General features: G+C 40.5%; 1 protein-coding gene across 5 annotated transcripts; it reads right to left on the bottom strand.

Annotated features, from left to right (window-relative positions):
- Positions 1-334: 334 nt before the first annotated feature.
- tulp4a (TUB like protein 4a) lies at positions 335-24,500 on the bottom strand. Of its 5 annotated transcripts, none has more exons than XM_081602147.1 (15): positions 24,193-24,500; positions 22,437-22,542; positions 20,868-21,879; positions 13,802-13,930; positions 13,278-13,439; positions 11,791-11,971; positions 10,564-10,671; positions 10,259-10,428; positions 8,700-8,924; positions 8,327-8,561; positions 7,917-8,061; positions 7,214-7,385; positions 7,016-7,109; positions 3,671-6,936; positions 335-3,033 (listed from the first exon to the last, which is right to left on the bottom strand). In XM_081602147.1, exons 3-15 carry the CDS (start codon positions 21,117-21,119, stop codon positions 2,917-2,919), a joined length of 5,256 nt encoding a protein of 1,751 aa, XP_081458273.1. In that variant the 5' UTR covers positions 21,120-21,879; positions 22,437-22,542; positions 24,193-24,500; the 3' UTR covers positions 335-2,916. The 5 variants fall into 5 exon arrangements, with proteins under 5 accessions (XP_081458273.1, XP_081458274.1, XP_081458272.1 ...); XM_081602148.1 differs by having other exon boundaries at positions 20,868-21,876; XM_081602146.1 differs by lacking the exon at positions 22,437-22,542.
- Positions 24,501-25,010: the final 510 nt, after the last annotated feature.

Genomic DNA, 25,010 nt, shown 5'->3' with positions numbered 1-25,010 from the left:
TTATTGGTGTAGAATATTTATCTAGTCATCTATATATAATCATTCACTGTGCTTCATTGTATAGGAAACAGTAAATGCAACACGAGATGGATTTTTCATGACTAATTTATCAGTTTAATTTAAACTACTTAATATGATTCAGTAACAAAAAAATAGAAAACCTTTGTGTAATTTGACAAAAAAACATTTTGACACTGGACTACTAGAACAGTTGTTTTAAAAAAAATTACATTTTAAAAAAGCAAATGCATTTAATGTCTTTCATACAAAGTACCTCAGTCTGTCTGAACCACATCATACTGAAATTTGTTATTTTAAGAAACACAACTTGGCATTTTCTCAAACAATGACAGTTTTATTAAAAAGATGAGTGACATATACAGTTCTAAAATAATTTACATGGCATGCCTTACTATCCATCCACTATGAACGTTCAGTCACCATACTCATCAGACTCATTTTTTTTCAAGTGTTTTTGTCAGTTAAGTCTACACCTGCAAATACAAAGCACAGATCTTTTCTAAAGAAAAGTCAAATCCTACAATATCTACAAACAGCTTGTCATCGGTTTAAAGTGAATCCCTAACCAAGTCCATAATGCTGAACATCAACTCAGTGAAGAATGTGTTTGAATGTGTAGAAGCCATGAACACATTTAAATATAATAGATTTAACACTGATGGGATTGGTAGACTGCACAGCTGAACACAAACACACCTCGACTTAACACTTACACTAGTCTACCAACTACATTAAACTGGGCACTTGCTCATTCACATCTTTATTTTTCTTTTTTCATCCAAAGCAAACTTCAAATTAGGATGCCTGTTCTCATCACCAACCCCCACAACCTGGGCTACACTCATTACAGATTTAACAAAAAAAAAACAAAAAAAAAAAAAAAAGTTTGGAAAAAAATCCACAATATACAGTATGTATAGATATTTTCCTTCTTTCAGGAAATAATCTCATAAATAAAAAAAATTAAATGCACAAACCAACAATCTCAGATATTGAACTAAAAGAACGGTATCAAAACATGATTGAAAGCAACAAAAAACATAATTTTCTCCTACAAAATATTGCACAGCTAACACAAAAAGGGTTTTGTCATGACATGCTTGGGATTTTTTTTTTTTCTTTTGTAATAATAGGGTTTGAAATATCTTCATTCGGTCCATCTTTCTACAACCGATGACCAACATGCATCTTTGAGATCAGGAAAGATCACACTTATTAAAAGTAATAAAATCATCAATTCAATGGTCAAAATAGAATTGGTTCTTCTCCTTTGGACTGCATCTGTCGTAAAATTGTGAGTAGATATTTTGGCACGAATTAAGAGTTTAGCCCTGCAGCACCTTCACCATTTTATTAGGCCTAAACGCTTCTGGAGATTTTAGCTGATATTGTACTTATATAGAAATTAATGCATATATGTCCTTTGCACTTTATCTCCGCCCACGATCCTTGCTAACACTTAAAACAGCTTTACCCGTCTCTGTTTGCACAGTCAGCTTATGAAGTGGAGCTTCATTCTTCAATGTAGTCTTATTAAACTGAGTGACGACGATGATTTAGCTTAACAGTAATTTTACGGTGTTACAGCTTCCCTCCCCACCTGAAATTAAACACAGTGAAGCCGAGGTGTAAACTTGTCAGAGTCGCCGAAGTCTCTTTACCACATTTACACCTCCAATTTATTTACATGCCTTCTGAGAAGAATATGAAACGGCATAGGTGAAATATACAAAAATATTTCCTGTACCATGCTTACATGTTTTAGTGTGGTCCTAAAGAGCAAGGACTGCCCCCAAATACGTACTCACTTCACAGAAGTGACAGCAGGTGACATTATCACTTCATGCCAGAGGTTAAGTTGTTCAATTGAGGCCATGGCGACGTCTTTGGCGCCAGTTGTCACCGTATGGAGATATCCAATTACAGGATATGTCAGCCAAAGCTATTCTGTAAACCGCTCCCACCTGAATACTCCGAGTGTACAGCAATATTTAAACTCAGCCTCCCCAAATAAAGTCGGTAAGAAAAACTGGGATGAAAAAGTATGAGGGTTGTACATCTTCAACAATAACAATATTTTCTTAAAAAATCCGTATCTGGAAAGATAAACATGTACATATAAATTATTAAGTGTAGCAGGGTGACAGTTTTCATCCTTCAAACGCAGATTTGATGAAGACCGATATTTCCTTCCAGAAACAGTGAAAAGTCGTAACTTTTAGTAGTGCTCCTAAATGATGCATATATCAGCCTTAAATCCAGCCGAAACTGACTGAGATAGAAACAACAGGAATGGTGTAGAACAAAAACCTCCACTAAGTAACCTCATTTAATAAACTATAAGCAAAAGCAGTTTAATAAAGTAGTAACTGTTTCACTAAAGTTTTGTACAGCAATGGATTTCAGTGCCCAGTAGTACCTGTGCGCTCTGGAAAAAGTAATTTAACCTCCAGAGTGTGGTTTTCAAGTATTACTGCTGCTTATTTTTGTTTTTTATTTTTTTTAACTGCACCTTGACAATCTGTCTCTCTAAGAAAGCCTCTTCTACCCAAAGCAGCATTTATTTGCATGATGATAACCCAAGCTCAGATCTTTGGCCCTACGTGCTTGGAGGGCGCCACCGAATTCAGAACGGAGCAGATCTAATGGCGTTCAAAAAAAGGAAAAAAAAAAAAAACGCAGTCAATGCTTATTGCACCATGTCTAGTGGCAGCATTGCGTAGTGCAGTGTGATTGCATTTCCATCTGTTGACCACAGTCGATTTCAGTCTTTTTTTCTCCAAAATCCGCTGAGTTTATTAGAGTGTATGAATCTCCAAAGCAAACAACTGTGCTCCTTCAGCAGGCTGCATTTAAAATCATGGGATGAGTCAGGGTGTGTTGGGAGGGGACGTCTCATTTGAGGCGTTGGGTGACGTTGGCCAAAGCCACTGCGAAAGCCTGAACCGCAGAGAAGGGGTACTGGAAGTCCAGGATGTAGGCATTACCATCAATCCTACCAAACTGCATCACCTAGGATGTGAAAACACACATTAAGATTTGCACAGACACAAGGAAATAGAAATGCAATATTCTCCAAAAATATTGGATTAACATAAAGGGTTAACCATTTATTGCGCATCTAAATTCCTCCAAATTTCAAAACTGTGTTTCTGGGACGAGTTCAGAAAAAAAAGGTAACTACACAAAAATGGACGGTACAAAAAGAACCAACCGCCCAAGAGTAGCCTCAGATATTTACAAAATGGAAGACATGGCCGTCACAGTCAATTTAAAGATAGACCTATTTTCCCAAACACTGGGATAAATGGGAAAAATTTGCTAGAAATAATTTAGAACGCTTATGAAAAATGAATAGCAATAAAACGCATACAAAAGATGCCACTTCATTCTAGTTTGTAATTTAATACCAATAATAATTGACTTAATATATTGTAATATTGATTTATAGTTTCTGGTGTGCTTCATTTATGTTTTTACAAACAAAAACAGATTGCTTTCTTTCCTATTCAAGCCATATTTACAACTCTGCATTCATTTAATTTACCATAAGAAATGTAAATGTTGCTATCCAAAAAAAAAGGATAAAGATCTGCACATAGAGAACATATCGTCTGAGGTTCTGAAATAAAAATTGAACCCAACTCACCTGCCGGCCCTCCAGTTCAATTTGAAAGTTCTTGGCCGACTCTTGCGTGACTCGGCCTCCGAAGTCCAGCTGGTAGACCTGTGTGGCTTCATTCCACAGAGGCTGCTTGTTGGCCATCACATACACAAACCCTTGGCTGCCCAGTCCTCTGTCTTCCTTCTCATTGGCTTTCCGGCACTTTATTTCATCAAGCTCACTAGCAGCCCTCAGGTTCCTTTTACTCTTCCAGCCCTTTTTCCCGCTCTGGCACTGATTAAGGAGCTCATCGCCGCTGATGAAAAGCTCCGGCTCACTTTCTGAACTGTCCTGGAACTCACTGTTGGCTGTGCCCTTACTCAGCTTCTTCGCCTTCATTTGCTGCTCCTTCTGCCCCTTCGGCTTCTTCTTGTCTCTCCCTCCCAGTCGAGGGCTGGAGATCAGCGAGTTGAAATCCCCCAGAGCCCTGCCCTCCTTCTTCGACTTGCTGCCTTCGGCTAACTGAGACACGTTAGCCTCTTCGGCCCGGCCGTCCATCCGCTTGCGGTTCTTCTTGCTAAACTTCTCGGACCGCTGTGGTACGGGGCTCTCAGTCAAAGACAACACCTCCTGATAAGCGTCCCCTGACTCTGCCATTGTCTCCTGTAACGCCAAGTGGCTCTGTGGGTCTGCTGGTGGTGGTGGAGGCTGTGGAGGAGGTGGAGGAGGAGGTGAGAGAACATTTTTGTCTGCTGATGATACGTGGGAGGCTTTGGGTGGTAGTGGCACTGCAGGACTGGGCATAGGCGGACAAGGGTTGTACGTTCCCCACGGTGTGTGAAGGGCGATGGGAGGGATGGGGATTCCAGCACAGGAACTTCCTCCAGGGTACAAGGGAGGAAGGGGACAGCAGGCGAGGTTCGCTATATTTGGAGAGTAACCCGGCGACAAGACGAGGGTCGCGTCCTGCTGTGAGAGGGCCACGGGTGCCACAACTTCCTTAGGGGAGGCGCAGGGGCGCGGTGACCCTGGGATGGGTTGGAGCTGAGCTCCGGCATAGGTTGCTGCTGGGGGGTACTGCAGAGAGATTTGGTAGCTTGTAGCTGTAGCTGCTGCTGCTGCAGCCTGGAATGATGCAGCGCTGGGGCTGGTGGGAGACTTTGGAGAAAGAACAAAAGGCAGTCTGGTAACATCCAAGTGCTGAGTCGGGCTGAGAATGAGGGGCGGAGGCTTGTGCGCCCCAGTGGGGGCATTTGCTGTCCTCTCTTGAGGTATCCACACCTCCTCTGTGCCAGTCGGGTCCCACTGGTAGGGAGGTGGGCGTTTGACGACAAGCCCTGATGCATCATTTCCTCCAATTACCAAATGCCTCAGCGACTGGTTGAGTGTTTCATCCTCAGTAAATGCTGAGTTAACATACTCAGCCCGGTCTCTGTTCCCTCCTACTCCCGCTGCACTCCCGGACCCCTCCAGTGAGCTCATCAGGCTGTATGAGGACTGGGAGGCCAGAGCGGTGGCGCTGCTGGAGTGAACTATCACTGTGCTGTGTGGAGCGCCGTTCCCTGGAGGGAAATCTTGCCTGATAATCGTTCCCCCTGCTATCCCATTAGCGCTCCCTGGAGCACTACCGCCAACACTTGATCCACTGCTGCACTGGCTGCACGTGTATAAGGCTGTTGGCACCCTCTGCTGGAAGGAGGGCGCTAGTGGACTGTTTTTAGCCTTCGGAGGAAGCGGCCTTGGCGGTTCCAGCATCTGGGAAACTTTAAGCGCGGCCTCTCGGCTGTTCCTCCTGAGGGTGGCGTGGATCAAGCTGCTGTCGAGTCGCTGGTTCGGATTCCTCCCGGCGGCTCCGCTCTGATTGGCCGAATCGGGGTAAGGGGGTGGGTCTCCGCTTGGTATGGAGTAACGGGGTGCAGTGAGTCTGTTAAGCGTAGCAGAGGTGTAGGGCAGCTGGATTTTCTTGTCAGCTGCAGACGAGGATGAAGAGGAAGTGACCCTGAGCGTGGCAGAGTTGCCAGGTCCCTGGAGTGTGTACACATTCTGGTTGCAGACGAGGCGTGTTCGAGGGCGACACACTTCTTCCACGTTCCCACTGCTGTCAAATGTCGTTATCCTCTCATATCCCAGAGGCGTGGGGTACTGTAGTTGCTGCTGACCTGGAGGATAAAGTTTGAAGTCACCCTTCTTCACGCAGAGCTCGCTAGGGGGAGGAGTTCCATTAGCGCCCCCTTCTGTTCCAGACGAGGAGCTGGAAGCTGCGTTGGACGCTGACGGTGAAGCAGCAGCAACTGCAGCAGCGGCAACCGCCGCGGCCACGGTCCCGGGGTAAGGAGGCGGCGGGTTCATTTTGCTGAGCTCCAAAGGAGCGCTGAACACAACTGTATCGGCGTCAGCTAGCTGTGGCGTTGACCGAGTGGTTTTAATCTTTAGCAGGTGTTCGTGCTCCCCGCCTGCCGTTCTGTCAACAACTAACTCGGCTGGCTGGTGGGGGATTTGTATCTGCAGGGCCCCCGGCTGCAGCTGGTGCAGGGCCGTTCCCGAAGGTTGCCCCTGTGACAGGGACGGAGCAGGGATCTGGATCTGAAGCTGCTGCTGAAGATGGTGCTGCTGAGACTGCAGCTGGTGATGCATCTGCTGCTGTTGCTGCAACTGCATTTGTTGATGCTGCTGCATCTGTATGTGTTGCTGAAGCTGCTGCTGCAGCTGCTGTTGAATGTGCTGCTGCTGCTGTAGGTGATGCTGCTGCTGGAGTATTTGCTGCTGCTGGTGGTGCTGAATTTGTTGATGTTGTAGAAGCTGCTGCTGCTGACTCTGTTGTTGTTGTTGCGATGGATGATGGGACGGCGGTGGTCCAACCATTAGCCGACCTACGTCCAGCCCCCCAAAAATGACCTGACCCGGACTGGAATACCTGGTGGGCACGGTATACTGAGCCGTCAATATGGCGTCCTGGCTTTGGTCCGAACTGCTAGCCGATGCTCCGGAAGGAGCTGCTGTCGTATTACTAAGGACATCAAGCTGAACGTTCTGATTGGCTAGCAGAGACTGGACCAGGCCGATGCTTTGGGCAGGGGACATGGCCTGGGCGGGGCTGTGGATGGGGGCGATGGGGATGTTTACAGTACAGGGGGGGTTGTCGTCAGTGCTTCCAGCAGGGCCCGAGACAGGAAGGTCGTCCTCGTCCTCACTGAAGACATTGGGGCTGAAAACGGGCAGGTTGATGTATTCCATGGAGATTTTGCGCACCTCAGGCAGGTAGATGGTCATTTGTCTGGGCTGCAGATGGAGGAGGCTGGTCTTATAGATAACTAAGAAAAAAAGAAGAGTGAAATGAGAAAAGAAAGAACGCTGATAATACCAGTTCATTGAAGGCTGTGGATGAGTTACCTGCACCGAGATTGGTAGGTAAAAATGCGGCCAGTCCCACTATCTTAAACTTTGTTCCCCAAATATTGGATGTGACCTGAGCGAGGTAATTTTGCTGTAAAACATTAAAAAAATTATGAAAAGAAACCAAATATGGTGACATGAGCCAAACGAGCTCCCTTAGTGAGCCCTGCAACATTTACACGATCTTCTAGTTACCTGATTGATGTCATCCAGAGGGAATTCTCTCCGTGAGAGACTCGGTGAACCAATCGAGGGTTTTCTCATGGGTAACCGTGGCGACCTAGAGATTTCTTGTGTTGCTCGGGACAGCTTGGGTGATTTTCTGGGGTCAATATTTATCCTGTTGGTAAAGGGACAAACTAAGTCTCTACAGAGAAGGTAGCAAATAAAAAAAGAAGATTTAGGCATGCAAGACAATCAAAAAACAGACATTCCACTAAATGTTTTCATCACGTAATTAATATTATCACTTGAGCTTTTACAAATTTACTACATTATAGCCATAAACTTCAATGTATTTTACTGGGATTTTAAAACATTATCCCAAGCTTAAAAAAACCAAAATGATCAATAGGTTGGACAAAAACTCAAGTTGTGGAGTGGAAAAACATTTGACTAAAAAATTGTGTGCACAGCTCTCATTTTCCAAAAATTCAAATAATCTTTCAGAAAATTGAAAGAAAAAGAATTAAAGTAAGGACATTCTATTTTTTTTTCCCTACTTAAGATTTACTAAATACTAAAAAAATATTTTTCTATTCTACTGCAGACGTTTTGAGGTTTTATAAGACAACTCTGACAAAATGTGAGAAAAAGAATCTAACCACCTCTTTTTAGGTTTTGATCTGATGAAGATTATTTTGCAAAATCATTCATGTGAAGTCTCTTATCGAGTTACCTGGGAAGTTTAGGAGATTTGCTTCCTCTGGATATCTTTGGAGATTTCTTGCCAACCCAGTCGTCGTTGAGCTCGATATCACTGGAGTCTGAGCAGTTACAGCTGTCTATCATGGCTGATATCAGACTGTTGCTGTATATCTCATCTGACGAAACAAAACGTGAGAAGTCACAGTTTTACTAAATGTGCAGCTCTCAAAACACAACGATTTTTATTTTTATTATTTTCTTCAATGCTTCTCCATTTTTAAAAAAAATTTTTTTTATGAATATGAGTCCAATCCCAATAAATCACTTTGTTCATTAATAAATTTGTAAAACTTCTGGAGGATGCTGGAAATCTTTCTGTTCTTTATGTATTTTCCTATGAGTTCTTTAAAGTTACTGACCCAAGAAGAAATGCAGGCCCACCTGTTTTGCCGTCCGTTTTGGGGTCCATAATGACAAACTCAGGGCGCAGCTTACTTATCCGTCGACCCTTCAGGATGGGCACCAGACCACCCAAGTACTCCAGGTACAGCGTGTAGCACGGCCCGCCCACCTCCGGGTTATCCTCCGTGCGCTTCATGGTGCAGTGCAGTCGCTCGTTCCCGGATGTCGGGTAGCTCACAAAGTCCCGCATGTTGTTGGGATCTGGGATGGGCGGCTGGAAACACAAAGTTCGTGTAACAATTGTTACAATATTTGGTTTTGTTTAGTTCATCAATACTAGACTATCAGTTACATTTAGTTTCAGCCTTTTACTATTCTCCCAGAGCTAATTGGATCCTCCACCGTGTGTTACCTTGATGGTGGGGGCGAAAGCAGCAGTGACATATGTGCAGAGCCGGGAAGGCATGGTGAGCTTGGCGACATCTTTCTCCTCCTTCACGGCTGTGGCGATGACCTGCTGGCAGAGAAGCTGTAGCGCAGCAACCCGGTGATCCACTCGAACTGCATAGAGCGCCGGGCCTGACGCCAAGAACAGACGCGAGTCTCTGTGACCCCAACAGAGCGTAGTGATGGGGCGCTGCAGTGTGAAGGAGAAGAAGGGTACAAAGTTCAGCCTCCTTCCAGCTGTAGCTCAGACACATTTGTACAAAACATGGCAATAATTTAATTTTACCCATTTCAAATCGATAATGGTTTGGGTCAAAGCGCTGAGTCAGCAGTGTTAGATTGATAGTTTCCAGCAATGTAAGCATTAAACCACCATGTTCTGCACTGTATTCTTGTTGCAAACATATAGAGAAAGTAAAGACATTTTCTTCTTAAAAAAAAAGAAGGTACTTGTTATTAGACGTTCATGGTAAGCTCTAAACTTAATTCAGCATCATAGTGTTTGGGGTTGACGGTTGAAAAATTTCACAATATTGAGTCTGAATAATTTTATCATTTCTCAGAATTGTGTTTGTTAGAATAAGGTAGAATCAGTAATATTACAGACAGATTTTCTTAGAATTTAACTTTGCTACCAACTAACTTAGCTTTACCTCTACTTATTCGGGCAAAAATTACACTGAATTCCACAGGATGCTGTAGTCTCTCTGTTGCATATAGGAAGCTAGAAACAGTGGTAGTAGTAAGCCAGTTATTGCTTTGAAAACAAAAATATACTAGTGCAACAGTCTGCATGTAAACATAGGTGCCAAAAACTATAAAATGAAGAAAGAGTGAGAGGTAGAGTCAGAGGGTTTACATTCTGTTATAAATCTCCATATACCTAGACAAAGACCAGCCAATAGGAATATTTATACAAATACTGTCACTATAATGACTTGTGTGGTGAGAAGGTGGCTGCACCAAGTAGTTTTTCATGTCAAGTGAAAAAGAGTGCTTATTCATCTGCTGCACTTCAGATGTTCAATATCGTAAAGGTTTTCATCAAATGAAATACCAAGATATTTATGAAAATCCACAAATTCAATATTGTAAATTTATGTAAATACTATGGAGGTTTTCTTTTTGTGCGTCTTTCCAGTGTTTAGTCACAGTCGGCTGCATTATGTCAACCTGCAAACCCCAGGGCAATTGTGTATTTACAACACTAAAGAACCAAAGAGATGTTTTTGGCCCATGTTATTAATGTAATTCTAGAGGAAACTTTGAGCCTAATGCACAGCTCTGAGGGACACCTTTGCAGACATTCACTTAACAGAAAGCAATGCCTTGTGTCCACTGAGAGGGTTGGTACGCTATTTTATGGTCCTGGTTTTACAATAGAAACAGACCAATGCTGTAGCGCTCAGTGAAAACGAGGCAAAAGACCACCAAGTTAAAAACTGTCTCTGACCAGAAAGATGAAAGAAAATAAGATTGAAGACATCTCAACTCAACTTCCATGTCTCAGCTACAAGTCCTCACCTGTGCTGGTGTCTCTAGTGTGTAGATGTGATCCCCTCTAACATTGTAGAACTTGACAATGGCGTTCTTGGTGGGTGGAGAACACGGAGCGTCGGGGGAAAGGAGGACTGTTCTCTCCATCCCTGCCACTGCCAAAAGGTCGCCCTGAGAGCACCACTGGACTACAACATCTGTAGCACAGGGGAAATGAAAATAAGCATTCGATCTTTTAACATGACCTTAAATGGTTTAGACATTGAAGTGTGTGACAACAAGAGATGGTAAGGAAGGGAAGCAGTAATCTAACTCCTGGGAGACCCACACACCTTTCAAACCGGTTCGGATCAGTGTGGGTGAGAGGTCATCGTAACTATTCATCAGGCTGATGTCTCCAGAGGTGAAGCTGACTGTCAGCAGTGGTTTCTGGCTGTGCACTGAGAGGACATAAAGGACAACAATGGTCTGTTAGGAAAGAGGCGAGACATTTTTTAAAGCATGCTTATGGTGCTTAATACTGCAAGAACTGCTGATGTTATAGAGAAAAAAGACAAAAATCACTCAACTAGGCAGAAAATGCACCTTTAAATGAAATTTAGCTCAGTATTAATGGCTTATTGAAATACTGTATGACAAAGACTTTTGCAAAGAAAAGATTGATGAGGAAAGGTGTCTTGGTCCGGTTGTCAACTTGAGAAATAATTTCTATGTGAGCCAATCAATTTCTACTGAACGGTTTAATTAGTGAGTTAGAGCACAGCCAGCCTTTCTGATGAGGTAAGCACTTCTCAGCTTAAACACTTGGCCTGTGGTGAAGGGAGGAGAAGAACAAATAGCAAAGTGGGAGGAAGACAGGCCAAGAACAAAACAACATTGGCAACTGGGAGTAATTAGGGTGAAGATAAAAGGAGACAAACAACAAAACGGGCACCAATTAAAATAAACTTATTTCTTGCTGTAATACTTCATGAAAGCTTATGAAGAGTGCTTTTTTTTCTTATTTTTATCTGTAAGTGAATATTTGTGTTATTTCTCCAACTTCACTAAACAGCATAAGCTAAAAAGAAAATGCTAAAGTCTGACTGCTGGTTTTAACCTAAAGTTAAAACAATGAGACAAAGCGAATTTTGGTGTCCTGTTTTTAGGAGGTGACTTTAATTTTTAATTATGCATTCGATATGGCTGTCAATTAAATATTTAATCACATGAGTGTCCTCAGTTATCCCATGATCAAGCACAGATTTTTCCCAATACTTCTTATGCACCTTAACAGAATATTTTCAAAAGAATTATGGTATCATTTCTCATGTCTTTGTTAATTCTGCATTTTTCATTTTTCGTCTTTTTCATTTGTTCAAAGAAATTAACTGTTGTTTCAGAAGTCAAAAATTGCATGTAAAATTATGCTTTCCTAGGTTTTTCTTTGTCTACAACAGTAAAATAATTCCAGGGGCGCATCCCGTTTCTCTCCCTCAAACAAGTTAGGGTTGAAGATGAGCAGCTTCAGTACAGTCATGGTTCAGTTTGCTGTCCAGGTAAAAGTTTGAGAAAAATACCTTTGGGTGGAGTGTAATCATCGGAGTCTGTGTCACTCTCACTACTGTCCTCCACCAGGAAGCTGGGGTAATTCCATGACATGCCAACAATGCCATCGGACTCATGGAGCAGAATATGGGCCAACATGCGCCCGTGGCAGTCCATGACTATGACCTGTCCATCTGCTGTGCCGAACAACACCTGGGGAGAGAACAACCACAACTACTTTTAAAAAAATGCAAGAAAAAAATGAAGGAGTAAGAGGAGAGAGAGGGGACAGGCTCACAGAGATAAATGAAACCTGAAAGAAACCCAAGATAACTTTTATATGCTGCACAGAAACAAAGTTATAGGACAAACACAAAGTTGGTTAAAGTCAGCAAACACAAACATGTTCGAAAAGAACCAAATTTGCTGCCATTTAAAAATAATTTCTCATCTGTCTGGACACCAAAAGCAAAAACGCAGTCTGGCAAATAAAAGTCAAAATTTCAACATCTATCCACTGGGATAGCATAGTGCAGAGTTGAAATATTAAATCTTTCGAATTTCAGTCTTATTTTCTCTTAAAGCAGCTAAGTAACCTGCTTTACTTTAAGCTATATTTAGATTGCATACAATCAGGAAGCAACAGGATTTCCTCTTTTACTCACATCTACAGCTGCCAGAGTGGTTCAAGTTCTCCCCGCAGCTCACTAAACAGACCACAGTGACCCTGGCTGAGAATGTCAAAATCTGCTGCACATATTTACAGTGCCTTTATAAAAAGAAATCTCAATTTCAACCATTTATGACCATCTTGATGACTTCCAGGACTTTGGATAAAACATTCTGTTGACCGACAAGACACAAGTGGAACAAGAGGAAGTGGTTTCTACCCTGTTGCATCTGGTGGGAAAAAATAACAATAACAATCAAATATGATGGTAACAGTGTGATGTTCTGGGGCTACGTTGCTCATGTACCACCATGAATTCTCATTTCTTGCAAAAGAAAAGCTGACGCAAACGTCTGGCCATCTGTTGGTGCCCTAAAGCTCAAGTACACTTGTAATGCAACAGGATGATGGCCTAAATATCACCTCTGAATAACCGATGAAACATCTGGAATGGCCTAGTCAAAGACTACAAATTTGATTGAGAGGCAATTGTATAACCTTAAACGGGCCATTTAGAATTATAAACCTCAAATGTGGCTTACTGAAAACATTTTCATAAATAAAAGTGGACCAAAATCCCTTCACAGTGATGTTAAAACTCATTCAATCTCCATGGAAGCAAATACCCTTTCAAGTGTGAAAAACAGACTTTTCATAATTTATAAAATTCAATATCAAAGGCATTAGAAAAAAAGGTGATCAATGGATTTTCAGAAGGGCAATTAAATGATAAACAAGTCTCACAAGGTTAAAAGGAATAAGAAGGATCAGATAAAAAGAATAAAAAATCATCTTGAGCAGATCTAGACAGGAAATGTAGTTAACTTGTCTGTTAGGTGTGTGACTTACCTGCTGATCATCTGGAGTCCAGATTCCACAGGTAATCTGACTTTCCAAGTTTATCTCAGAAGACCAGTGTCTCTGTCCGCTGACAGAGCCCACCAGGACAAAGCCGTCACGGTATGAGATGAGAGCCTGCGTTCCATCATGCGACCAGGTGAAGTCACTCACCTACAGGGATCATTATGTAATAATATAAATTGTAAAATGTTGCTCGGAGTACTACTGAAGAAAAAGCAAAAAAATTAACAATAAGCCGAGTTTGTAGACACTTTCTCTGTTACAGTTGTTTTGTTAGAAAGCAATTCCAGTTTCTGTGTTTAATATGTTATCCAAATATTCATCTTTTGATTTTTTTTTTGTTTGGTTTATTATCAGACCTACTTGGAGTGCTCAATCCAAGTTCATCTCAAAGGTTGTTTATTTTTAGCCTTTTTACACATCTGTTATTCTGACAGGCAGAGGGCACTTCAGAAACCTTCTCATCTCCTGTTAATTTATCTGTTCCTCTACACATCGGTCACGATCCTAACCTGAGCTCCACGGTCGTTGACGAGCTCCACAGACCAGCGGCCCTCGTACTGAATCCATACAAAAATCCCTCCATCTGTGTCACATGTGGCCAGTTTCTGGAAGGGCTCATTCCACCGCACCAATACCACCTATAAAACAAAGAAGTTAAAACAGACGACAGAGTTGTTTTGATATGGAAATGATTTTCTTTTGTGACAGAGCTTTGTGTAGATAAATGAACAACAAAGCTGCTATGATCAAAACACTGACAGATGATAAATTTGCTCCAAATAAGCATCAGTTGAAGCCTAAAATGTCATATTGATTTTCACACTATTTAATGATCTAAATTTAGCGTCATGTTAGACGGAAATAGAAAAAGTAGGTTAACCTCATTTGGAGAAAATCACAAAGGAGCTGCCAACATCCTACATATTACAGACAATATGACTTCATACATTTCAGACCATATTCTGCTTAGAAACAAAGTAATGCTTTAAAACATATAAAGTCCGGCATCAGCAACTCAAATGTGAACGGGTTTGTGTTTTCCCTCTGAGTGATTGCACAGGTGTTATCATAGCCCTCAGGTGTGAGAAGCAAAGGAGGAAGGCATTAAACGCAGCACAGAACAAACTGTTAACGACCAGCTTCTCTGACATCGGCATCGTTCCGACTACATTGCTCTATGCTCTCCCAGTCTCTCTCTGGTCTTGTGCTCGGTGACTCAGCCGATTCCCAAGGCAGTAATCCTAAGAAAAGAGCAGCTCTGCTTTCACCGAGCAGAGCACGTGGGCTTTACACGCTCAAATACACAACACAGGCCAAGGTTTTAGTTCGGCTTAGGCACTCAGATAAGTGTGACTCTGGCAGATCAGTCAATGAAAGTTGAAAAAACAAAAGTCAATACAGAGTCTATCCTTAAACTAGGAATCAACATGCCAAAAAGAGTAACTAAAAATGTAAACAAGAATACCCCTTTGGGAAACCAAAGAATATTGCATAATTTATGCAATTTATGACAATTTTATTATTTTCTGTGATGATCATCTAATGAGAGTAATAAGGAAACCGCTAGTGAAAATTTTCTTTTTACTTATTTTAAACAAATGATGACAAAAAAAAGCAAAACTACACATTTCTGAATACCAAGAATGGTTTATCAAAATAATTTATATTGTGATTTAAAGGTTATAACTAAACACATTTAAGCTATAATGAAACTTTGAGTTTTGTGAATTCCTCTAGTAAAAACAAATAGTTAAAAAAAAAAAAGAAAAAAGAAAATCGATCAAGTACTATTTTTTCATTATTGGGCGCGATGACTATGACTGTACTGGGAAGCTATAGTGTAGGTTCTGGATCAATTACCAAGGAAGTACACATTTTAGTTGGCGTTGTATAAATTCAGATTGAACCTTCATATTACACATGTATCATAGTCGGAATGTTCTACCATCTTTCTCATATTCATGAGTATTAAAAGCGAGAGAGAGAAAAATAAATAAATAACTGAACCCAATTTTCACACATGCCCACTTCGTACATCATGTGTACATACACTTCCACAGAGGCGAAAATAAACTGTGAATTGATGTAAATTTAGCTCAGAGTGGAGATTAGTGTAAGATGGTGAGGGGATCCCACCTGAGCACCTCGCTGTGACGCAACGATCAGGGAGATCAGACGTCACATGGAGACAGGCATGAGAAAGCACTCGGCACCAAAGAGACGGAGAGAATACAGTCACGTGCAAACACACAGCCTCCTGCAGATGCATGACGAAGACTTGTTATTAAGCACGATTGTGTGTTTTATGGTCGAATAGAGAGAAATTGTTTTCAACAGGCGATGTAACACAACATGAAGCAAAGTGAGAACCAGCCCTTCAACCATTAAGAAACCAAAGAAACTAAAACGATTGGAGTTCTTAAAACAGTTGCCAACATCTCCTCAGATCATTTTCACTGTGATCTTACTGTTTAAGCTACAAAAATAGAAAGATGAGTTCAAGGCAGTTTCTTTTTATTCTACGACTTTAAAAAATTCAGTTTTATCAAATAATAACATTCCCAATAAGAACAAATACAATTCTAAGAAGTAAATACAAATATTGCCCGCACATCTGTAAGAGTCGCTGATATTTCACTTTTGAAAGTCACAGCTAAATGTGAATGTCCACTTCCCCTCCTCGGTTGTTGCCCTTCCGACCCTGCTTTGACAAGATATTAAGTCAGACACAAAACTCAATTAAAGAAAAGCACTGCACTGTGCTGATTCAAAGGCAAGGAAGTCTGAATGAGCAAAGCCGCGTGGAATGATTTGCAATGCCACAGAACGGTAACAGGACGGGACTTTCAGGGAGGGGAGGTACAACCTGAGATGTTTATGAGTCTGCCTTGTATGTAATAAAACCCAATTTAATAGCGAGTTGCATAGCTGCTTCTGTGGGTATATATTAGCAGTGCGGAGGCCATGCCATCTCTATTGGTAACTCTGGAGGAAGAGCAGAGAACCTGGGGTTGCAGCTGAGCCCTAGGAGTTATGCAACACGTTCTCTCCCAGGATGGATTACCACAGCACAGCCATCTGAACTAAGCACATTTGGTGAGACCATTTTAATGCAGTTAAGGGGTCAAGTAGGATTCAAGTCTGAACAGGATGTCTGGAGTCAAGTGGTCGGAGAGGTCAGAGAGGGTAGTGTGTGTGAAATGACACGAGTTGGAGAAGAATTAGAAAATTTGCAAAGTAATAGGATGAACTACATGTTGGCTGCATTGATAAAAATCAAAAATATATACCTTTATATAAATAGGATACTTCAGTTCCAGTGTTAAGTGTTCTTTACAAAACTTGAGAGGGGCGAACTTGCATTACTAAGCTATTCTCAATATATTTCTTGACATTGGTCACAAAACACTAATTAATCCTGGAACAATTTGTCATCCAGCAAAAATGTGTTATTATGACAGTCCTAGTGGTGTATTACAAATGTTTAATCCCTCTTTCCTGTCAATTTACAAGAAACATACATTGTGGATTCACCCCTGCAAAATGTACCGATTCATTCTTAAGAAATTATTAGAAGCAAGTATTTTAATCCACACTGGGTTGCTTCGTGGAAGAAAACAAACATTTATGACCGCAATTAAAACTTCAGCACTCGGGAGAAGAATGGAAAGATATCTAAACCCAAACAGTTGCACTACAATGTGCGATCAAACAAAAGTCACAACGTGGATTAATATCTAGGCCACCCGAGGCAAAGCTGCACAGCGAGACAAATCAAAAACAGTACAGTGGTAAACATTACTTTATGCCCTGAGGTCACATGTCTCTGTTGGATTATCTTGGGGACCTAAGATACTTATCTCTCTTTGTCAGAGAGAAAACTCTGGATCGGACCTTTAGGGACTCCTGCCTCTGGGTAAGCAGCCACCAAGAAGTCTCTTGTGAATGCTTTCAAAATGGCTTCTTAATCTTAGAACATCTGAGAGCTTCTTGTTTGCTATTCTCTGCATTCTGACTGGAGTTAAATAATGGATAAGGTACCCGTTATACAAAGAGGAGGTAGCGCATTCAGACTCCTGAAAACAAATAAAATCTTGAAAATCAATCCTTTAACACATCAGGCAGCTTCTGTAAAAGGTTGGTGTTTTGCGATTATACTTCGTCCTACGTTTTTTTTTTTTTTTTTTACCAAGCAGATAATGAAGAGATTACTGATTTTTATCAAAATGCAAGAAATACCAGCATAAATACCTTTCTACATCTCTGGAAAAACGATAGTCTTTCACCAAAACAAATGCAGTTGTCTGACTGAAAAAAGCCTAAGTGTGAAACTTCCACCCATGAGAAAAAGATAGTTTTTAATTCCCTTCATCTACTGACTTTAAATCATAACTAAAGGTCACATTATGAGCCAATTCATTCTGACGCAGCTCTATATGAATGAGCATAGAACAAAACACGACTTTTAGAAGCACCCTCCACACATCACACTCACTCTTTAACGCGGCCCTGTGACAGCATCAACATGGATCCTGCACTGTTGAGACGAACAATCCATTTTCTAAAAATAATGAAAACTTATTTGAGAGCTTGAAACTTTGACTTTCTTTCATGTCACATCATGTTAGAAACAAACTTTTTCTTGAAAAACTGCAGGTTAAACATAAACTGGGTTAAAAGAGCAAAGGGGTTATCACATTTCTGTGTGATATTTCTTAAAAAACATGACTTGAGCTAATTTAGGACACAAGTCATAGTCAATGAGGAAGCTGACACCAAAAGGATAAGACTCAGAGAAAGAAGATAAACAAATTTCTTGGTGAAGCACTTTTTAAAAACTGCAAAGGAGAAGTTCAGTCTTAAAACGCATTCTGACACAAGATTGGTAATTTTTTTATGCCAGGACCCTTGGAGTAAATTCCTTTGTTTTGTTGTATTTGCTCCATTTATTTCACTTTAAATAAAAACAGAAATGGAGAAAAAAAATAAATAAAAAAAATCACACTGCTGAGGAAAGATATCTGTCAAATGTGACAGATTTCATTAGGCTGTTTGACAGGATTCTACGTTTCTAAAAGCATTTATAGCTTTATACAAAGGAAGGATATTTACGGCTTTCGTCTTAATGTTTCTGGGACGAGAAAAGATGAACAACAGGAATTTGTCTCCAAGTCAATTTAAAGATATAACCAATTTATCTCAGTGGAGTTTATTGTCAGGTATATGAAATAAAATGCAGACAAACAAGCATACAATTACAAGTCGGTTGCAATTAAACGCCTCTTCTGACGAATACTGTGATCGTTGTAAGCACCATTGTGTACATATCGGTCAAATTTAGCATAAATAAATGAAGAAAAAAAAATCACTTAAATTTGCTCTCCTACACACTCATTACAGAAAAACAACAGAAGGGACATTTCTGCCGAACTGAATAAGTGTTTGGACCGAGTCCAAGTGGGCAGAGCTAAATGACATTTTCGCTCTGGCTCAGTCCGTCCGTGTTGGGATCCATCCACTCTCCCCTCAGCTGCCTTATGGAATGCTGACACAGCACCATGCTCCATCTGACCAGCAGCTCCACCCACAGAAAGCGGTGCCAGCTCCGTTGTATGCTGACGGCAACTATCAGTTCCCCCCCACACACACACACACTCAGCAGCTATTAGACTCAGGATTTAGTCATTTCATGTTTCTGATGGAGCGCTGCGGCCTCATTTGCGCTGGTAGTGGGAAGCTTTTCGAGAGCTTAACTACACTGAGACTCGAGCAATAACAGAGACTGGAGCGCTGCAATGTTGTGACTGGGAGCAGCAGGGAGATCTGATGTAAGACTGTCAAAGTGTGAGTCAGGGAGAAGTCTTGCCTCCAACCACAACCCCCAAAAAATAAAATAAATAAATCTATTAAATGATTCCACCCCCACAGACTCCCACTGGTTGTGCCTTTATAAAATCTAGTGCTCCAATTAAACTAAACAAAGGTAGATACTTCTGTGTTGGAAAACAGGATGACATCATCCACCTTAGAAGGAAAGGAATCAACAGGACACTTCATCTTTTGTTTTTAAAGATTCATAAAGTATAAATAAAAGCTCCAAATATATTCCTTATGCTTTTGTCAAATGGAAGAAGTGTAGATTTGGTGATCTCGCATTAAATTCTCACTCCTACTTCAGAGAAAAACTTAATGCAACACATAGTAAGTCCATCTAACTTTGAAAATCAGAGGGACCATGGAAAAAAATTGTTCCTATTTATCCTTTTGTCCATCTGTCATGAAACATGTTGGATTAGAAAATGTTTACAGGCAGTGGAGAAAATCTCAACCCTACATAGACTCAATTTACTAAGTGGAAAATGCAGAGAGCGACTGATGTGACAATAAGCAGTGATAACTGAGCTAAACATTCTAACTGCTGACATAAAACATAACTTAAGATGTCAATGCAGTAATATAAAATGTAACAGAATCCACATGTATAACATCACCTCTCAAGTTGAGTTGATCAAGTAATGACATAAAAAAAGCAAAAAAGGGGCCAAAATGTTATTAAATTACACTTTATGTTTGCGTACAAAGATTTGTGACTCTTGTTAATAATAAGTAGGAGGATAATAAAGCTAAACATAGAAACTCTGTGATCCTTTGCTGTAAAAGCTCTTTGTAATGCAGACAAATCATTATGAACAGACAATTTATCCAAAAATAAAACACTAAACTATGTTAAGTAGTGTTGCAGTTCTTAAACCAAAGTAAGAATTTGGCTTAATATGCATCAGCAGGTCAGAGCTTCACAAAAAAAAAAAAAAAAAAAAACTTAAAATTGAGAACTGCAATATTTCTACTCCATTAATTCAACAGCAAGATAGAAAGCTATGCACTACCTGAAATCTATAATGAGGTATACAATAGACAGAAGAATCGGGATATATTTAACCAAGATGAAATGTGTCTCTTTAAATCCCAGCTGGCAATCAGTAAAGCTTTTTCCTGACATCAAAAAAATAGTATATTTTAAAGTTTTGCTTGGCATCTAAACTGAGCCTAGTTCAAGAACCTTGGGTCCAGTTTAAAACCAAGAAACCAATGGATCTAGAGTAGAAGAAAATACAAATTATATAAAATGGGCTGTTTGTTTATTTTTAAAAAAGTGTGCAGTACATGTCAGTAAACGCAAAAACCAAAATGATGACTTTGCTTGACAAAAACCCAAATTGTAATATGGTAAACCAAAAATAAGTCATAATTTGAATATAAATCAATGTGAAACACCTTTTATTCTCCAGAAAAGCTTATTTTCATCTTTGGAAGGTTGGAAGAAGACACAATGTTAAAAAAAATTGTACCTTTTTTCCCCACATAATTTTCATTTTTCCATACATATGCAAACTTGATAAAAAAAAAAAATTCTGAAAACTTCAATAGCTGCAGTTCCACTAACTCAGATATTATACCCAAAATTGCTCAGCTGGACTGTGATTTTAACATAGATAAATTAGATAGATATTGAATAAGCAGGTTATAATAATAATAATAATAATTTTTAAAAAAAAGTAATTCCTTCTCAATTACCTCACTGTTGTGTCCTCTGAGGTTGAAGTTGACTCTCTGCGGCGTGGCCCGGTCCCGTCTGCAGTGGCTGGACGTGAACGTGACCCCGACGACCCCCCGGCTGTTCCCGGTAGCGAGCCAGCCCTCCTCGTAGTACCGCTTCCTGCACACCGGCTTCTCCTTCTCGCTCTTGGGCACTCGGCCCTTCCAGGACAGACACAGGATGTTGGAGTCGCTACAGAGCACCGGGCCATGCTCCACGGAAGCAAACATCCCTGCGGCTCTCAGAACCCCCTCAATAAAAAAAAAAACCCGACTACACAGAGAGAGGGGAAAGGTTCTTTGTCCGGGTTTGGGTGCCTTTACGACTGCCTCTCTTCCTGTGAGGTTAATGGTTTTGTATAGGATCTGCGTGAGCAACTACGGTGCATAGTACTTATGCTTTCCTTTGGCCATCTGCGACAGTGAGTAAAGGTGATCAATCAAAACTTCCCCGAAACTAAGAAACAGGATCAGAAAACTGTGGACGCTAGCATTGCTGAATTAACTGTGTCATTTAGCCAAGTGGGTTGCAAAACAAAAAATAAAAAATTAAAAGGCACTCAAGTCATTGTGATGTTTTTGAACAACCTGGCTGATGCAGTTTCAAGGACAAGGCAACAAAGCCAGCGATGTGAAAAAAAAAAAAAAAAAAAAGAAATACTCAGACATTTAATGTAGCAAAAGCCACACCGCTCATGTCAGCAGCAGAACAAAAAGAGACATCAAAAACAAGCTGCATCTTCCACACCCAAAAACAAGCATGTTCAACCAGGCGGTGCTTCCAGTTGGTCCGAGTGACGTTTTTCTTCAAATGGGTCTGGTTTCGACGTTCATGGTCCTCCTCGTTTGTCCCCGACTGCGAGTGTGAGAGGAGGAGAAGGGACTCCTCTCTATCAGCTGTCAGCCCACAGGGGAGCAGCTTCTCCCGGGAACCTCATCACGTCAGCCTGTCTGCTTCTTTAAGCTGCCTCTGGGATTCTTGAGAGGGCTGCTGGGCGACACAGAGCAACAAATGTCATCACGCAGAAATGATCAGATGAAACAAAAACAAAACCCAGCCCATATAAAAAGGCGGTGAAATCCCTCACCTGCCGCCCATAGCCAGTGACTGAAATATTCATGTGCCCACCGAAAATAGTTCAAGGACTCTGCTGCTCAGCGGAAGCATGTTTAATTAGAGACTTATCTATTTTAGAAAAAAACAATTCATCATTTAAGCTTCTGTTTTATTTCAATATAATGCTATAATAAGGTTTCCTCTTGCAGGAAGACTTCTAATAGAAGTAGTCCATTTTATTTAACGGCCATTTTATTGTAGGAAACTTCCAGCATCCTCAACTCTTCTGGTAGCAGGTTTAAAAGGAAAAAAAGAACAAAAAGCCAGAACTAAAACATACAGCAAGGCCTCCATTTTCTATTCTTGTCCACCCTGAAAACTATGCACTAGTATGAACATTTGGGCTAAAGTAGTATTGCTATCCAATATTAATACTGCTGTTATGACCAATAACCAATATTATGTATATTTTCCTACATACCACCACCTACATTGCTTCTCTGCTTCAGTTTAACACTCCCACAGTCCTACGGTGCATCAATTTCACTTTCACATGACCAAACAAATACCACATGGCCAACCCTCCCTGTCTTCCCCCTGAAACACAAACGAAAACAAGACAGAAATAAATGTAGGTTGTTCGCATCAACCTGGTTTTACTTATTGGACCGATACGATAAATAAAAAAAGTAGAGAATATACTTTCTTTTGTTTTGCGAGTACTTGAGAGAAAACAAAAACATTAACGACGTTAATGGATCAATGGATTTGACTGATCTATTGATCAGTCAAAATCAATGGAAGATGGTTGCTTTTTTTTCATAACTAGAAAGTGTGTTGAACAGTCATTTTAATTTCTTTTGCCACATAATTTAACAGTGTCTTCAGTTTGGTTGGTTCTAAGAATCAGGAGTGGAAAAGCACTGATTTTTTTTTTTTTTCAGGCTGATTCCAATTTATTGTTAAGGTTTGATGTCGCAATTGTTGGGTTTTCTTTTCTTCTGAAGCTAACACCACAAAAAATTGTTTTAAAAAATTGTGCAACAGATTTTCTTCTTATTATTATGGAATTACAAGATTTTCCTAATTTATGCATCTTTTTGTTGATGCTCTACACGCCAAACATTTAGGAGTCGTCGTCAGCTTGACGCAATTGATGAATTGGAAAGCGTGCCTTTGACATGCTGATCACAAATAAAGAGCCAATCGATGGAAAACTGGTGTACCTCTGATAATTGTAATTTTATTGTATTGATCAGTTTCTTAACTGTGTCTTTTATTTTGTTTAATTTTATTTCACAATTTTTACTTTCAATCTTCATCAGATTTTTCAGTTTTTTGCCTACTGAACAGTAGGCAAAATAGAAAATAGTCTTGATTTCTTTTTGACTGATTGGTGTAGCTAAAGAAGGGGAGAGATGTTTTAATTTTTCTAAAGCAGCTTGAGTTGCACGAAGTTGCAAAAAGGATTCAACACAAATAAGGCTTGATTGACTGACTTGATTGATTAACTTGCATAAAAGCAGTCTGGGTGAAAAACACAGGGACAAAAACTGGGTCTTAATATTTGAAGACGACATTGCTCACTGACAATAAGAGGACACCCTCCTAGTTGACTGAAATCGAAATATATGTAAAATCAACTCAATACACGAGAGTCCAGTTATAACAACAGTTTTACATTAACAAATTGCAGTGTAATAATATTAATAGCTGCTGGTCAAACCGTTTCTTGCACAATAGAAAAAGACACAATGACACGCAATAATACATTTAATTAAACTAACTTTTTTATTTATTTATTAGATTATTCAAAAACAGCCGTTAACTGCCTGCTAACAACAGCTAGCCAACAGTTGGATGTTGGGGTCGAGCCAGTGTAGCTGCTGGCTCCAAAAACCAAAACATCTCAGCAGATTATCAAGAATACAGCTACCAAAGTATGGAGTGTCGGAGGGTAACAAAAGAAAACAACCAGTGAACGCTGGGCTGGCTAGCCGAACAGCTAGCCGAAGCCGAACCCGAAGCCCCATCTTCAGCGGAGACTTTAACCGTCCATCCGCCGTTGGCACTGTCGCTAACACGGCTACGGCTAACAGAACCGTTTACTCTAGTGTTTATTCAATATTTAAAGACAGCTTTGGAATACAACGACAGATAATTGCTGTAGTGAACAAAGAGTGAGAATAAACCCAGCCCCGCCGTGAACAAAGCCACAGAAGCACCAGTGGGCAGAGGGGAGCTTACCTTCGCTCGGTATGTTGCTGTTGCTGCTGCTGCTGCTGCTGCCGCCGCTTCCTCCGCCTGCAGCCTCAGAGCTACTGTACACTGGCAGGGCCCCGACAGCTGGGACACGTGACGGACACGTGACCCAAGCCGACTGAATTATTTATACCAACAACTGTAGCGGTTTAACTTTGATCTTTCTCCACGTGTGGATAAAAATACAAGCTCTTTATTGTCAGAGGAGACACGCTTCATTTGTTGTCACTGCTTCGCTGACTATTCCAGAAAAAGCGTCCGTAGCCTGCCTGACTGATATGGAAAACAGGCAATGAACTGGAAGAAGAGGGTCAAACGAAATAAAACTGATACAAATAATTTGCATCGTTTACCAATTATTATTACCAGCTCATACTACAACTATTATTAGAATTATCATAAATACAAACAGATGGATACAGAATTAGCTCAATGAACTCATTCAATAAAGATCTGCACATTTTTGGGCGCGGGGGTGCGGTGACATATTAATAATTAATAATTCCATGTATGTTGTTAATTAACCACAACTGTAAATAAAATAGACTGTGATCGTGGACGTTTCTAAAAGCAAGCAAGAAAGCGTATTATGCAGTAGTTGAAGTTAATTATCATGTCTATTTGTTATTTAGGCAAGCAGACATTGTCTTAGTGTGTCTTCCATTTTAGTTCTTAATTATTCATATTTTCATTATTAATTGTAACAAATATTACATTTTTGTTTCATTATGTCCACTTTCTGTCTGATTTATTAATTACATTTGAATTAACATCTCATCCACATTACTTTATTATTTAGCTTA

Source organism: Poecilia reticulata, chromosome 21 (assembly GCF_904066995.2).
Source record: "Poecilia reticulata chromosome 21, P_reticulata-male-v2, whole genome shotgun sequence".
Taxonomy (NCBI): domain Eukaryota; kingdom Metazoa; phylum Chordata; class Actinopteri; order Cyprinodontiformes; family Poeciliidae; genus Poecilia; species Poecilia reticulata.
The sequence above is the reverse complement of the archived record's forward strand: the minus strand, read 5'-3'. Positions and strand labels throughout refer to the sequence as shown.

Coding starts and splice junctions, on each gene's coding strand:
- tulp4a (XM_081602147.1), bottom strand. CDS start 21,119: ATGTTTGCTTCCGTGGAGCATGGCCCGGTGCTCTGTAGCGACTCCAAC. Junction 13,440..13,801: donor TCAACGACCGTGGAGCTCAG/GTTAGGATCGTG, acceptor TGATCCCTGTAG/GTGAGTGACTTCACCTGGTC. Junction 6,937..7,015: donor ACCTACCAATCTCGGTGCAG/GTAACTCATCCA, acceptor TTTTTTTCTTAG/TTATCTATAAGACCAGCCTC.